General features: G+C 41.4%; 1 protein-coding gene across 7 annotated transcripts in view; it reads left to right on the forward strand.

Moving 5' to 3' along the window:
- Positions 1-15,508, forward strand: part of FBXO33 (F-box protein 33) — a 71,689-nt gene that overhangs the window by 14,488 nt on the left and 41,693 nt on the right. For 3 of the 7 annotated variants that reach the window (XM_074996819.1, XM_074996816.1, XM_074996818.1), the window contains 3 exons: positions 4,354-5,039; positions 10,919-11,070; positions 15,095-15,149. In XM_074996819.1, coding sequence (XP_074852920.1) covers positions 4,354-5,039; positions 10,919-11,070; positions 15,095-15,149 — 893 coding nt within the window. Of the gene's footprint in view, positions 1-4,353; positions 5,040-10,918; positions 13,311-15,094; positions 15,150-15,508 lie in introns of those variants that run through there. The other 4 variants (XM_074996821.1, XM_074996820.1, XM_074996822.1 and 1 more) reach the window with 3 other exon arrangements.

The raw sequence follows: 15,508 nt of genomic DNA on the forward strand, positions 1-15,508 counted from the left end.
GCAGGGTGAGCCGGAGCTGTGCATGGGTGGTGGGCCGGTGAGCTTTGAACTGAGGCCTGGGAGGCTGAGCTGGAGCTGTGCCTGATGGGTGGTGAGCTAGAGTCAGAGACAGGTGGAGGGTGAGCAGGAGCTATGCACGGATAGTAAGTGGAGCTGTGGGGCGCTGAGCTGGGGCTGTGTGGAGCTGAGAAGGGTTGAGCCATGGCGGGGGGGGAATGAGTTAAGCGCAACTGGAAATCACGGTACAGGGTTTACTATAGGAATCAGGGTCAGCCGCATAAGAGCGGGGTCGCATACTCTGAGGCTTTACTGTAATTTATTCTGAGTTACGGCTACATTGTCGCCATAGTCTTAGTTACTGTTGCTCTAAGACTATGTATTAATATAGAAGTAGGGATTTTTCATCAGAAGAGTGTGGGCAACTGTAATTGAAACATCCTGTCTGAAAATAAGATACAGAAATTGGTACCTGTGTAAACTTGTGGAACATGGCGTGAGCTGTTAAATTAGTGTGTTCTCTAAGATTAGAGGTCCCCTGTTCATTTGAAGGACTCACTGGAAGTGCATTGTTAAAATGAATGGCAATGCAGTAGGATGATAACTTTATTGTGATTTCTGTTGGGTTCCCCAAACTACACCCATCCCAGCTCTGCTCCTGCCCCCCTCCCCCAGTGCTCGTCCTGCTCTGACTGCCCTGCTACTCTTGTTGGGGAGCAGGATTGGGGCATGAGGGCTTGCAAGACCTTGACTGCTGCTTCCCAGTTGGAGAGCAGGAGGGGGACAAGACCTGAGCCCTGATCCTACTCCCCGGAAGGAGCACCAGGCAGACGTAGTAGGACAAGCCTTCCTCCTTCTCCCCAGTCCCCTCTCTTGAGCTGGAGCCCTGGAATTGAGTAAACCTCCACAGCTCACCTGTGCTCCCCTACCCGCCAGCTGGAGCCGAGTATGTTCCCCATACTCCTCCACTTCCTGGTGGGAGTGCCAAGCAGACAGAGTGGGGCAAGGCATGGAACCCCACTACTCCGCTGGAGCACTGGACAGAGCAGGGCAAGCCCCCAGTCCTACTCCCTGACTGGAGTGCATGGCAGGAGTGGGGAGCATAGACGGGGTACACATTTTTCAGCCCCTCTCCCCATGTTTCCAGGGGCCTTGGTCAGAGCATCTGTTGCTCTCCAGCTGGAGGAGAGAGGAGAGATGAGCCCAGTGGTGCCTCCCTCCTGTCATTGCCCTCCCACCCTGCATTGGGGCCCACTCAAGTGTTCCAGTCTGCCTGTGCCACTGATGAGGGTTCATTTTATTGTTCCAGTGTGTCTGGGATGTGGAACCTGTTGCTCGCCAAGCTCGTGGCTTACCCCCCAGCCCTCAGTCATGCAGGGCGGGGAGCGCTGCTGAAGCTGGCATGCCCCTGCTGGCTCCCCTCAGCGGGGAGGGAGCTGCAGATGCAATCCAGGCAAGCTAGGGTCAGGTCCAGCCTGCAGGTGCTGCCTGGGGGTGTCGGGGACAGAGCAGCTCTGAGCAGGGGAGCATTCCTTGCAGGTGTCACCCCCCGTTGCTTCTGTTAGGCAACTTGCAGCCCATGGGAGCAGTGAGGGGAGTGGTGCCACCAACAGGCACTTCACTTCAGCATGTGGAGCTATGTGTGGTCCTCCACCCCCAAACTGCATTCCCTTCCCACTCAGACCCCACACCCGCATCCTGTTCCTGCACCCACCCGCCCAGCCCCCAACCATCAGTCTGCTCCTGTACCTTGTCTCAGCTCTACTCCCACTCCCTGCCTGCTCCTCCAAACTACCTCCTGCCCGCACCACATACCCTCACCCCCAGCGTGTTCCTGTACTCTGCCTCCCACCCAGACCCTGCACCTAACTCTCAGCATGTTCTTGCACCTTACTTCTGGCCCAGAGCACACATCCCAAGCTCACTTCTGCACCCTGCCTCTTGCCCAGATGCCACATTCCTACCTGAGCCTGCTCACTCACAACTCCCTCCCATGCACTGAACCTCTCCTTTTTGACCACACTCCAGAGCCAAAGGGGACCTACAAAATCTATTAGCCCAAGTTATCCTAGGCTGTGGGCCGGAGCTTGAAAGTAGTGAAAAAAATCTCTCCTCCCCCACCCCACCCCCTTCTCAGTTGGGAACCTCCTCTGTGAGGGTTTTTTTCTCTCTCTTCACTTGAAGACCAGGTCAGTTTGGCCTTTTTTTTTTTTTTTTTTTTTGCTTCATACTTGCAAGAGGCCTTCAGCTGATTCTCCCCCTACCCCCCAGTAAGTCAGTGGCTCCCAACCAAAAAAGGTTCTCCATTCCTTCAATGTATGATTCTTGTGAAATGCTCTCTGCTGAGTTTAAATATTTTAAGATGCAGTTGGGTTAAAATGGAATGGGTGGGACTGGCAGGGTTGTCTTAGCATTAGAAAGCTAGAAGATTTTTGATGAAGTGGCTGTATAGTTTTTTGGTGAACATATGGATGACTAATTCTATAGGCAGGTCTGGTTAAGCTCAAATCTAGGGCTTTGTGTACTATTATCACTGAAAATCTGTTAGTCTCTAGGGTGCCACAAGACTTCTCATTGTTTTTGCACATACAGGCTACCGCTCTGAGACTTGGAAACTTGCTGTAAAGTTGAGTTTCTAAATGTTCAGCATCTCTGCTTTGATTGGATGAGTTTAGTTCTAGTACAGAACAGTATTAAAACCTACAACTGTTCACTTAATAGCATAGTTTACACAATAATCAAAATCAAAATGCTCAAATAGTTTTTTAAGCTGTTTGACAATTAAACCTGGTTATCTAGATATTAGAGAAGTACAATCTAAATTAAGCTACACAATGAAAGCAGTGAAGAAGAAAATGTGTAGGGATGTTCAGTAATTCTATGTGGAATATACATGTATTTCAAATTTACTGTTCATAAATATTGCAGAAGGAAGGTGTAATTTAAAATTGACAATACACAAGATTGCAAGATAGCATGAGCATACCACTCTACCACATTTTAGCCTCTGATCAGATATATGTGAACATAGGCTTTTTTCCATTTTTTTCTGCAATTAGATGACTTAATATACTGTTCTTTGCTGCCTGTGTGTGCTTGTATGAACAGTATACTGTGTAGCAGTGGAGCTTAGATTACTTGATTTTTGGCAAAATTATTTTTTAACTTTGTGTTCCAGATTTTGCTTTGTATTCCTTGATTCCTTTAGCCTGACCCAGCTCCCCTTTTGCAGATACTGCATTTGTCTTTCTTACGTGACGTGCTATAGATTGCACATGAAGGTATTCGTGCATATTAGAACATGTACTGTGACTGTGTTCTCAGAAGATCATTTGACACTTGTGAGGGAGACAAAAATACAGCTGGGTTTTAGCAGCTGTTGGGGACAGGATAAAAGAATTTCTTTAGAGCCAATTCAGAACATTTAGCTACACTGCTGTAATTGTGTGATTCCCAATTGCACACTGAAATCGAGTTCTTCCTTTCTTAGATATGGTATATGAACTGGCTATATAACTTAAAGACCTTCCATTCATAAAATATTACAGGGATGGGACAGATGATCAGGATACATGCAGGGTACTCCTCCTGTGTGGTGAATGTGGACCACTTTTTTCAAAAAGCCATAAATCTGATAATCGGTATCTAATTTTAAAATATTGTCAGGCTCAAACCATGTTCATTCTGACTTAAACTCCTATAATTGCTAGGAATTGTGAGAATGTTCAAATATGCACACATGCAAATATTTTAAGAACCACACTATGATATGCACTTAACATAGAGGTATAATGAGTGTGGTCAGCTAACTGACTTCAAGTATTTCTGACTTGATTTCAAAATCAAAGTTATCCAAATCTGGCAAAGGTACCTATAAAGCTTGCTGTCGAGCTGAATGTGGTAAGGACTGCATTAGAGATACTGGAGTATAAAATCAGAGCCTTTTTTTTAAAGTGGTAGTTACTCACTCATATTTGTATAACCCCTGAATGGCTGAATAGATTCCCTTAAACTTTTATTTAAAAAAAAAAATTGGCTCTGATAAATATGGGTCATTTCTCTTCAAAGGACAACATTTTCCACAAACGCAGTGAATACATACATGTCCTTCCCAAGATAAATCGCAATAACTCACAATCTTTTGAGTTTGGTAGACATTAAACTGCTTTAGTGCCTGGTTTTTACAGGTGCCATACATACAGAGCTTTCTGACTACTTGAGAAGGTCTTGTAGCACACCTACAGAATTGCACCTTAACTGAAAGAGAAGTCTTTTACAAAAAAAAATAGAATTTTGTGCAGCTCTTTTATAAGATTGAGTCATATTTAATGGGGTGTTGTTGCTTTTTTCTTGCAGAATACAACAACTATTTGAAGAAATATTGGGCAATAGCAGGCAACTAAAGTGGCTGTCTTGTGGGTTTATGCTGCAGATAGTCACTCCCACATCATTGTCATCTTTATCAAACCCCATTGCCAACACCATGGAACACCTGAGTTTACTTGACAACCACATCCCGGGTAATACCACTCTTATCACTGCAGTTGAATTGGAGCGCTTTGTGAATCTGCGCTCACTCGCCTTGGATTTCTGTGATTTTACAGCTGAAATGGCAAGAGTCCTGGCTGATAGCAACCATGTGCCTTTGTATCGACTCTCTCTTCTGGTCCACAATATTTCCATAATGCACAAGTCCTTGGAAAACATGCCAGAAGATGAGAATTGGAAGGCACTGACGCGCAACAGCTCCAATCTTCGGGTCTATATTATGGCTTTTGATGTCAAGAGTGATGACATGCTAAGAATTCTTAAGCCCAGTATTCCACTAGAGAGGATTCACTTTGACAGCTACATCACTTGTGTTTCAGGGGCTGTTGTTGACCTGATATCCAGGCAGTATGACAAGTTTCTCACTCATTTTATATTAATGAATGATGTGATAGATATGTCTGGCTTCCCAGATCTTAGTGACAACCGTAATGAGGATCCATTGGTTTTGTTAGCGTGGAGGTGTACAAGGCTCTCTCTGCTAGCAGTTCATGGTAGGTAATTCTATGCCCAAATGTAGTAAGTGACTTTTGACCTTTCTATGTTTGAGTCTTTTCTGAAAATCACAATCATACATTTTGTAGTAACAACATTACTTACTGCCCTGAAAATCTTGCAGGCGATGATAGTGCTAGAAGCTGTTTTATACATATACCAAAATAAACATATTCCCGGTCCACCAGATTTAAAAATTTAAAGTCAATCCACGTATGATAGTTATACTTATTTCTCATAACAAATCACATAACTAGTAAGTTACTGATTGCAAACAAATCTTCCTATGCAATTCTGTTCTCATTTGGAGTTTACTAGAGTGTTATATAAATAAGGATGAGTAAGAGTTTCTCTTGCAAGGTTCCAAAGAAAAGCTGGTGTATGGAATTCCATGCTTTAGAACACTTACTTTGAGTGTGCAGAAGCTCTTTATTGCATTAAGCTATTATGTATTATCCAGGGTGTATCTATGCTTGTGGAGATGAGGATTGGAAATGTTTGCTGCTTCATATTAATTTAATTTGCATTGAGGATTAGGTCATCTCACTTCCTGGATGTAAATATGTATGGCCCAAAAAGAAGCAAGGGTGAGAGGAAATTGGTTGTACACATCTAGTAAGGATCTAGCAAGAGCAAACAGGCTGATATATTGGCTAACAAAGTTTGGAATATATCCCCTCAGTTTCTGCAACTTGTAGGAGGGAGACTAGCATAAACTGTATTTCTCTGCCCTGAAATAATTTTAGACGTATGCCTTGACAAATGCCACCATACACGAGTCATCTTCATTGTCTCTGCTAGTTTTTGTTACTGTAAATCTCTAATTCTTTCTGAACTCCGGCTCAAAGAGAAAGGAACTTACTCTTATGTGTTATTGGACTTCAACTAGTGACCTATAGCAGACAAAAGTAGATAGTATTCAGTTAACAAATATAAGGAAACAAAATACTAATGCAACATGTGGTTCTCCGTATCTTCTGTGGGCCAGCCACAGGAGGTTTGAGTCTGCTGCTGCATAAAGATAAGGGGCTAAGACCTTAATATTGTGATCTGCTCTATAGTGGTGGACCCCTGCTCCCTCTTCAGACAACTTCTGGGATGGGGGTATTTAATTCTTTGACTCAAGCAGCAGAGGCTCATGGTTTTTAGTATTGAAGGGAATGGGTTTGAATTTCACTGTTAGCCACAAAGTAGGAGAAAGGAAGAGTCAGTCAAATACATGCAAGAAAGAGTCTTCAGCTGATAAATTGTAATTTTTTTCCTCTGGAAATATGATTGAATACTCCCAATTCTTTGATTTTTCTGTTTGATCACTACATTTCCTAGAGTCAAGTGTCAATTCAAACTCTATGCAACCAGTATTACTTAGGCTATGTCTACACACCACTTATGTCAGCTTAACTGACGTTGCTCAGATGTTTGAATACATTGCCCCAGAAGTGACATAAAAGCCGGTGGGGATACATTATGTCAGTGCAAGAGCTTCTCCCCACTGCCATAACTACTGCTTCTTGCAGGGGCTGGAGCAGTTAAGCCAATGTCAAAGCTCTCTTCATTTTTGGAGTGGTGATGGTAGAGAGCTGGGAGCTGTGCTGTTGTAAACTCTCTAGTCCAGCTGTGTCCTATTGACAAAGTGTGGTTTTTTTTTGTTTTTTTTTTTTTTAGGTGCCACCTGCCTTTTAAAATTTAACCAGTTGTTATTGATTTGATATAGTTATCCCAAAAACTTTGTTCATAATACAGGGGGAAATTTTCCAGACATCCTCTACAACATAGCTAATATAAACAAAAAGCTGTGTAAATTTACAAGCTACCAAATTTAGCAACAGAAATGTCTAGTGTTGTCACGTCTTTCCAGCAAGCATGGAGAGAGAGCAACATAAAAGCAAAATTTTAATCATCATCTTTAATCAGAGAATTGGAAATGATGTAATTGTCAGATCATTTTAGACTCCTTAGAATGGACAAACTTAGAAGTTATTTTTTTCTTTGTGCTATCAGACTGGAAGTTGTTTTGTCAGCTGGAATAAAAATAACATCTAAAGCTGTCTGTTAGCTTAAAATATTTAAGAACTTTGGAAGTAAACTATTTTTTGTTGCAACAGGTTGCAAATGCAGCGGTTAATCTCAAGAATCAATTTGATTTTTCATAAAAGGCTAAAATATTTATATTGTGTGTTCTGCTGTCTGTAATTTTTACTGCTTTTTAAAGGAAGCATAATTCTTATAAACATGTCAGTTTCTCAAGTGTTTTTTTTTTAACCATTCAGAAATCATTAGTTCTATATTTGTTAGGTCCTGACTGGCAGCAGAGATTTTAAAATGCCCTTTTTAAAGGGAGTCTGACTAGCTGTTACATTAGATGTAGTTATCAACAAAAGGAGGGGAAAGCAGGGAGAGCCATCTTTCTCATCCATTCCCTGTACTTTCAGAAGAAACCTAATTAAAATCTATTTATACTTGTCCTCTCTTTTTGCAATTTGTCTCAATACTTATGCAACCTTTACCACTGTAGTGTGAGGTTCTGGATCTCAGGTGACAATTACAAAAACACTGACAGGAATATATAATGGTACAATAGATCTCTTTAAGTGCAACACAGCAATTTGTTCTTACTTAAAAAGAAAAAAAAAGACATACTGGGTTTTGGTGTCGCACACTAACAATTTAATCCACTTCAATCTGATATTCTTCCAAAAAAAAAAAAAAAAAAGCCTTCAAGCCAGAATGAACTGTTTTGTGGCTGACAGCTCAGAGGATGATGTCCAGTAAGTACTCAGGATTTACTTGAGCTGCAGCTGATTGCTGTTTGTCACTTAAATTTGCTTTAGCCTTATCTGAAGTAGATGGAAGGAACGTTTTGAAGAGCCACTGAACTGCCCAGCCCACATGGAACCTCTGGAGTTACTACTTGCAAATATACATCTGCATATTAACATCAACAGACCTACAAAAGAAGAAATCAGAAAAGTCATTGCCCATCTGAAAAGCAGAAAAGCACCTGGTCTAGACAACAACCCTGCAGAAGCAATCAAGGCAGGTAGTCAGACATCTGTCAACATGATGTATAATCTGTTTGGGAAAATTTGGAACACTGAATAGATCCCACAAGTTTGGAAACATGGCTACCTTATCAAGCTTCTAAAGAGAGACAGCCTGAAGGAATGCAGGAACTGGAGGGACATCACGTTACTGTCTATTTCAGGGAAAGTGTCCAATAGGATTCTCTTGAAGAGAATGGAGACAGAAATTGATAGACAGCTCAGGGAATAACAAGCCAGCTTCCGAAGTGAGAGATCTTGTACTGACCAAATATCAACTCTGAGTGATCATAGAACAGTCTCTTGAGTGGAACCCCTCCCCCCACCCCCATACCTAATCTTGAGAGAATTAGAAGAGCCTTTGACAGCTTTGATAGAGACACTTGGTGGAAACTGCTGCAACACCGTGGTACCCAATCCAAAGTTATTGACCTGATCTGTTCAGTGTATGAACACTTAGCATGCCAAGTTGTTCACAATGGTATCTTGACACAGTCCTTTAGCATGCTCTCAGGAGTGCCTGTTGTCACATTTCCTCTTCTTGATCACAATGGACTAGATTATGAACAGGACAACAGAGGGGCATCAGTGAAGCATTCAGTAGACACGTCAAACAGCTAGAGGACATTGATTTTGCTGATGTCACCCTCCTTTCACACTGACATAAAAGCAAGAAAGAAAAGGTCACAACGCTAGACAAAACTGCCTCAGTGACTGGACTGAGCATTAACAAGGGAAAGGCCGAGACAATGAGGATTAACCAGTCCACCAATACCATCACACTAGGGGATGACCTGGAAGATGTGGAGCAGTTCACCTATATGGGGAGCATTATGGGCAGAGATGGAGGAATAGTTAAGGATATCAGTGCCAGGAAAGGAAAAGCAACAGCTGCATTCAAGACTTTGTCCCATATGGAGTTCACAAATAGCATCTGTGAAGACAAAATTGCAGATTTTCAGTTCAGATGTGAAGTGTGCAAGACCTGGTGTACTAAGTCTTCAAATCACAAGCTACAGACATTCGTAAACAGATGTCTGAGGTACATCCTTCACATCAAATGGCAAGACTTCATCACACATGAGGAGCTTTGGAACAGAGCAGGACAAGAACTGCTTCACGTACAAATCAAGAGAAGACAGTGGGGATGATTAGGCCACACTCTCAGAAAACCACTATCCAGCATAGTCCGTCAAGCTCTCAAAGGGAACCTGCAGAGTAAACATAAAAGAGGAAGACCTTGGACAACATGGAGATCTTCTGAGATTGAAGAACAACAACAGGGGTACTCCTGGAGCCAGCTAGAAGTTTTGTCTCAAGACAGAGTGAAGTGGAAGAGGGTTGTAGGTGACCTATGCTCCACTTGAAGTACAAGGGTTTTAGTAGTAGTAGTAAACCATCTTACTGGTGCCCGTTGAAAAAGTGCTTTCTCTCTGGTGCCTGAAGAGTGGTTTTGTGTTTGTTTTTTTTTCCTGCTTTCACAGCATAACCTTTGCTACATGCCTTTTGAGTGGATCTTCGTGTAGCAGTAAGTGTGAAGGACTGAGACAATCTCTGGGATTCAAAGCAAGCCCACCCATTTTGCATGAAAAGCGATGAGAGAATCTTCGGCGGGGCGGGGTGCTTCCAGATTTCATGAAGTGAGGGATCTCTCAAGTCGCTCATGGATTGGAGACCTTTCTGACTGCTAAAATATTACCAGAGGTCTTTAGTCTCTCCTTTTAGAAGTCAACATGAAAAGACATAGGTGCCACGATAACCACCATAGTATTCAGAAGGATAATCCAGGGAATGGTGTTCCTTCAAATCATGGAGCAGTAATTTATGCACATTAATCACCCTTCGTAGGCTGCCTCCTTTGTTCTTATCGGTGTTCTTGTTGTTTCTCTCTGTGAGGCCCTATTAATTCTGAATTATATGGCAAACTAGCTAAGCTCATTCCAGATTCTTCTGGAAAATGGTACCTAAAAGGCGTGTCCTTGATGGGCTTCTAGGCTTCCTGACATTTTTGGTAGAATGGGCACTAATGTACCAGTGTAAATATCAATGAGTAAACAAAGTTACCTCTTAGAGTTCTTTTCCTTTATTAGGCATTACCACTGATTGTGCTAGCATTTGCTATTCCTGGGGGAATTACAAACTTGCAGTAGGTAGCAAAGACAATTCTATAATTGTCATATTTAATTTCATTTAAGATAATTCTGCAGCTGAGTGAAAGAATTTCAGCATTAAAAGGACTTTGCTTTCATGAAAGGTGCCAAGATCTGTGAGGAAAGGCCACAATCACTTTAAAAATGGACTCTGGTAATAGAAAAGCGGCCTAACTGTAACACCACAAAATCAAATCTCTTTGGAATGCCTCTGTCCCACAAACACAGTTTTAATGGAGTTGTTACACCTGTGTTTTCACTTAAGATGATTGTTCACACTCTTCTTTGCACATTACATACACAAACAGTCAAGTGATTTAGGTCTAAAATATTTGCTTTGCCGCAGAGTCGAAATAATAATTTGTAGGGATAATAGATTTATCTATTCTTTATAGTGGCAGAGAACTGCTGCAACAAAGGTGTGGGTCTTTTGTTTTGTTTTTGCAGCAGGAGGCAGGTGACTACGTTATGATATTTTGACATTATTTGATAAAAAATAATTTGGAGCCTTATGGCTGGTAACTTCCAATAACTGCAGAACAAAGGTTGCTAAAGGGAAAGGGCAACATTTTTTTTGGGGGGGGTGGGGGGGAAAGCAGTTCTAGTTCTGGGTTCTCAGTTTTAAACATTTTTAAAAAAGTTCTTCAATGAAGTGACAGCTGTTTTTTTTTTCTCTTACCCAACAAGGTTACACAGTGTGGGCCCATAACCTCATTGCAATTGCTCGTCTTCGTGGCTCTGATTTGAAAGTGCTAGAAGTCACAGAAGAAAGCATTGATTTTGACCAAGGTGAACTGGCTGATCAGGATGTGGATCCAGTGCATAACCTCATTGAGCAGGTATCCCTTGGATTGGGTCGACCTTGGCATGCAGTCATGGACATAGAATTACTCAGTGTCTTCACTGAGCCAACTCGTCATTTTTATAGAGAGATGCAAAGCTTCAGTGAAGGCATTTAGCTCTTTTTTTATTTACAATTCCTGTGGTTACATATGCAAGTAGGATCCTATTATGTTTTTCAGTAGTGTGAATTAACCCCTTTTGTGCTGTGTTTAATCAGTATTAGCTATATAGAATTATATATGTGTATTCTACTTCTTGATCAAAGAACGTAGTCGGGTATTGGTTTAGAAGCTGAAAGTGGCAACGTTTAGGGCTTTCACGGTTAATGGACTTGTCTACCAAACCTTATAGAGATACAGCCGAAGGTTGTCTGAGGTTGCCGGCTAACTATATTTTTTACTGAGTAACTCTGCATTTTCAGTTATTTTACTGTGTCAGAGTTTAGTGCTCAGGAGCCAATTTTTAAAATATCCATAGCCCAGTAGATTTGTATGCAATCATTGTCATATAATCTGATAGCATGCTACTTATTAGGCTTTAGAAAAAGTGAGAGAAAACTACCCAATGCCAGTTCCCTGTAATCTTCCACTTGAATTTCACATGCAGTTTCCGAAGCATGAATTAGTACCATTCTCTAAATTTTTTTCTCCGTTATTAAGCAGTAGTCTGTAGCACTGTGCAGCTTTTCAAGTTACTCACCTGAATTTGTGAGCTCTTAAGACTCTAAAATGTAGAATTTCTGATTCTTTGTAAATTCATCATAGTTTCTTATTCTCATGATCTGTAAGTTTCTCCATATGAGTTAGCTTTGGACCCAGATTTAAAAGGAAATATAAGTTTACACACTCCGAAGGGGTAAAACCATAACAATGAAGATATAAATTTAAATGTACATACTTGCAAACAAACATTAGTCGTGAAATCCCTAGCAACCAAGTCACTGGAATTTCTCTGTCAGCGCCTGTGTCAGCTGCCAAAGAATAGATTAAAAATGAAGAAGTGCCCACATGCTGGCAGGGGCAGGCCAAATTTTGGTCTGCCAGATACTGCTAGATTGTAATATATAAGGTCGAATTTCGACCTGTGGTACACAGCTGTGCTGTGGCTCAGTCAGCAACCTCAGAACTCTTAAACAAACATGCACCTGTTTCACTGTGAATAGTGAATGTAAAGGAAGGAAAGGAAATAAATACAAAGCTTGTTCTATCACAGGTATGAGCTGCTATGATGCATGAAGAACATTCCATGAAGTATGTTTTAAAATCTTGTTATATCTGAGAGGCTTTAAAAGCCGATTTAACTGTTTCAGGGCAACCGCGGTACAGACGTGGTCTCTGTGAGACTTCCACCTGACCCCAGTTTTAAGTGGTACGAATGTTGTGCATTTAATGTTAAAGGACAGTCTGCAATAATTAAAGTAAGTGGCCAACGTGGGTGCCCAGCAGTGCTGAGACCTGGCTGCTATATTGTAAGCTTTGGAAAACACAATTTATGCAACAGATGTCCAGATATGATTCTATTTATGGAAAAAGTTTATATGTGTTTTACAAATGGTTTTACCATCTTATATTAAAATGACCTTTTGACAGGTGTGCGCTGTTTTGTCTCCAGTGAGCACATACCATGCGGATTTTATATGTACATCAGTAGAGTGAATCCACTGGCACAGTGTGTGTATATGCCAGATGTGGTGAGATTTTATCTTATAAATGTGATCAGATTAAAATACTCCTGACAGAAAATGTAAGGAAACCAGCTGAATGTTTGAACTGATGACTGATGTTGTATGGTTTATGTTAAATGTATATTCTTTTAATCAATGAATAAAGCATTAAAAACTGATCATCGTAAAATATTTTATTGTAGCAGCATGAGGATTTTTAACATTAAGCTGCAGCAATCATTCAAAAACGTGTATAATTGTTAGTTCCCGTTGTGTTAAGGAGCAGCAAAGCTTAGTCTGAAGTAAATCGTACAGTAAATTTTTCTTATTTGGCTGATCTTTTGTTCAAATGTTGATTAAAATAACATACTTAACAAAAACTAGACCAGCTAGCACAGACCCAATTTTGCACATTCAGTGTGACTTATTAGTCTGGTACAGTAATTCATAAATTGTAGAAGACTGAAAAATTCCTGCACCAGTTGCAACTGCTTAACTCAATCTCATGTGCTCTAGAAAACTGTAGTATTCATGTCAGTGTCCCACTATTAAATAGATTATGAATACCTACAATGCTTCAGTTTGACATTTTATCTATTTTTGTAAATCTTATTACATACTGTGGATGAAAACCGCATGTTTGGTAAACTGGTAAGAAAGAGCTTCTACAGTATCGGTATCAGTGCCAGATTGTGCAATAGCAATGAAGGGTCCTGTGGCACCTTATAGACTAACAGAAAAGTTTTGAGCATGAGCTTTTGTGAGCACAGACTCACTTCATCAGATGCTGGTCTTGGAAATCTGCAGGGCCAGGTATAAATAAGCCAGAGCAAGGGTGGGGGGATAAGGTTAGCCCAGTCAGCAAGGGTGAGGCTTACTACCAGCAGTTGATCTGGAGGTGTGAACACCAAGGGAGGGGAAGCTGCTTCTGTATTTAGCCAGCCATTCGCAGTCTTTGTTTAAGCCAGAGCTGAGGGCATCGAATTTGCAGATGAATTGTAGCTCAGAAATTTCTCTTTGGAGTCTGGTCCTGAAATTTCTTTGCTGTAGGATAGCTACTTTTAAGTCTGCTACTGTGTGGCCTGGGAGATTGAAGTGCTCTCCTACGGGTTTTTGTATATTGCCATTTCTGATGTCTGATTTGTGTGCATTTATTCTTTTACGTAGAGACTGTCCAGTTTGTCCGATGTATATAGCAGAGGGGCATTGCTGGCACATGATGGCATAAATTATATTGGTAGATGTGCAGCTGAATGAACCCACGATGGTGTGGCTGATCTGGTTAGGTCCTGTAATGGTGTTGCTGGTGTAGATATGTGGGCAGAGCTGGCAACGAGGTTTGTTGCATGGATGGGTCCCTGAGTTAGAGTGACTGTGGTGCAGTGTATAGTTGCTGGTTAGGATTTGCTTCAGGTTGGCAGGTTGTCTGTGGGCAAGGACTGGTCTGCCTCCCAAGGCCTGTGAAAGTGAGGGAATCGTTATCCAGGATGGGTTGTAAATCCCTGATGATGCGCTGTAGCGGTTTTAGCTGAGGACTGTAGGTGATGGCTAGTGGTGTTCTGTTGGTTTCTCTCTTGGGCTTGTCCTGTAGTAAGAAGCTTCGTGGCACACGTCTGGCTCTGTTGATCTGTTTTTTTTCACTTCTTCCTCAGGTGGGTATTGCAGTTTCAAGAATGCTTGGTAGAGATCCTGTAGGTGTTTGTCTCTGTTGGAGGGGTTGAAAAAAATGCGGTTATATCTTAGTGCTTGGCTGTAGACAATGGATCGTGTGGTGTGTCTGGGATGGAAGCTGGAGGCATGAAGGTAGGCGTAGCGGTCAGTGGATTTACGGTACAGGGTGGTATTGATGTGGCCATCGTGTATTAGCACCGTGGTGTCCAGGAAGTGGATCTCCTGTGTGGACTGTTCCAGGCTGAGGTTGATGTTGGGGTGAAAGTTGTTGAAGTCCCAGTGGAATTCCTCCAGAGTCTCCTTCCCATGGGTCCAGATGATGAAGATATCGTCAATGTAGCGTAAGTAGAGACGGGGTGTTAGTGGACGAGAGCTAAGGAAGCACTGTTGTTTGCACAAAACACAGATATTAAGTGATTTTTTTCCCTTCTTTTCAAGCACAGGAATATTTATCCTTTTCATTGTTAGTCTCCTGGACAAGTGGAGACTTTAACCAATGACACGGCCAAAATGTATTTAAAGAGTGTTTATCTTATTGGCTTTTATGGCCCTTTCCAGACATATTCCATAACTCACTTTGTGCCTTAGCCTTTGATTTTTCTCCGTACTGTTCTCTTTGTATCCTTTCATGTTAACATGACCGTATTTTCATTTCTTGTTATGTTTTTCATTTTTGATTTTTCCAGGCCACTGAAGAGCATCTCATGGAGCCTTTCATTATCATTCCTGTCTTTCCTTTGGGTGAGAATAGTTTGCTGTCATGCCTTTTAATATTACCTCCTTAAAGAATTGCCAGCTGTCCTAAATTCTGCTTTTTTCTTAATTTTTTTTCTCATGGGACCTTACCTGCTAATCTAATCCTGTGTTTGTTAAAAGTTTGTACGCAAATAGCTAGAATATTTAAACTTTAAGTATAGTTGACATAGATTTTGGTAATAGATATTTACTGATGCAATCTTTTTTGAATTTTACAAATCTTCCTTATCAATCAGTAACCTCTGAACATGCATGGATTGTTGCACCATATGGGAACATGAGTCTGCACTGGTTAGGCAAATCTTAAGTGGGGGTTGATCCTGCTTGAAGCAGGGGGCTGGACT

This window comes from Carettochelys insculpta, chromosome 6 (genome assembly GCF_033958435.1).
Source record: "Carettochelys insculpta isolate YL-2023 chromosome 6, ASM3395843v1, whole genome shotgun sequence".
NCBI classification, from domain to species: domain Eukaryota; kingdom Metazoa; phylum Chordata; order Testudines; family Carettochelyidae; genus Carettochelys; species Carettochelys insculpta.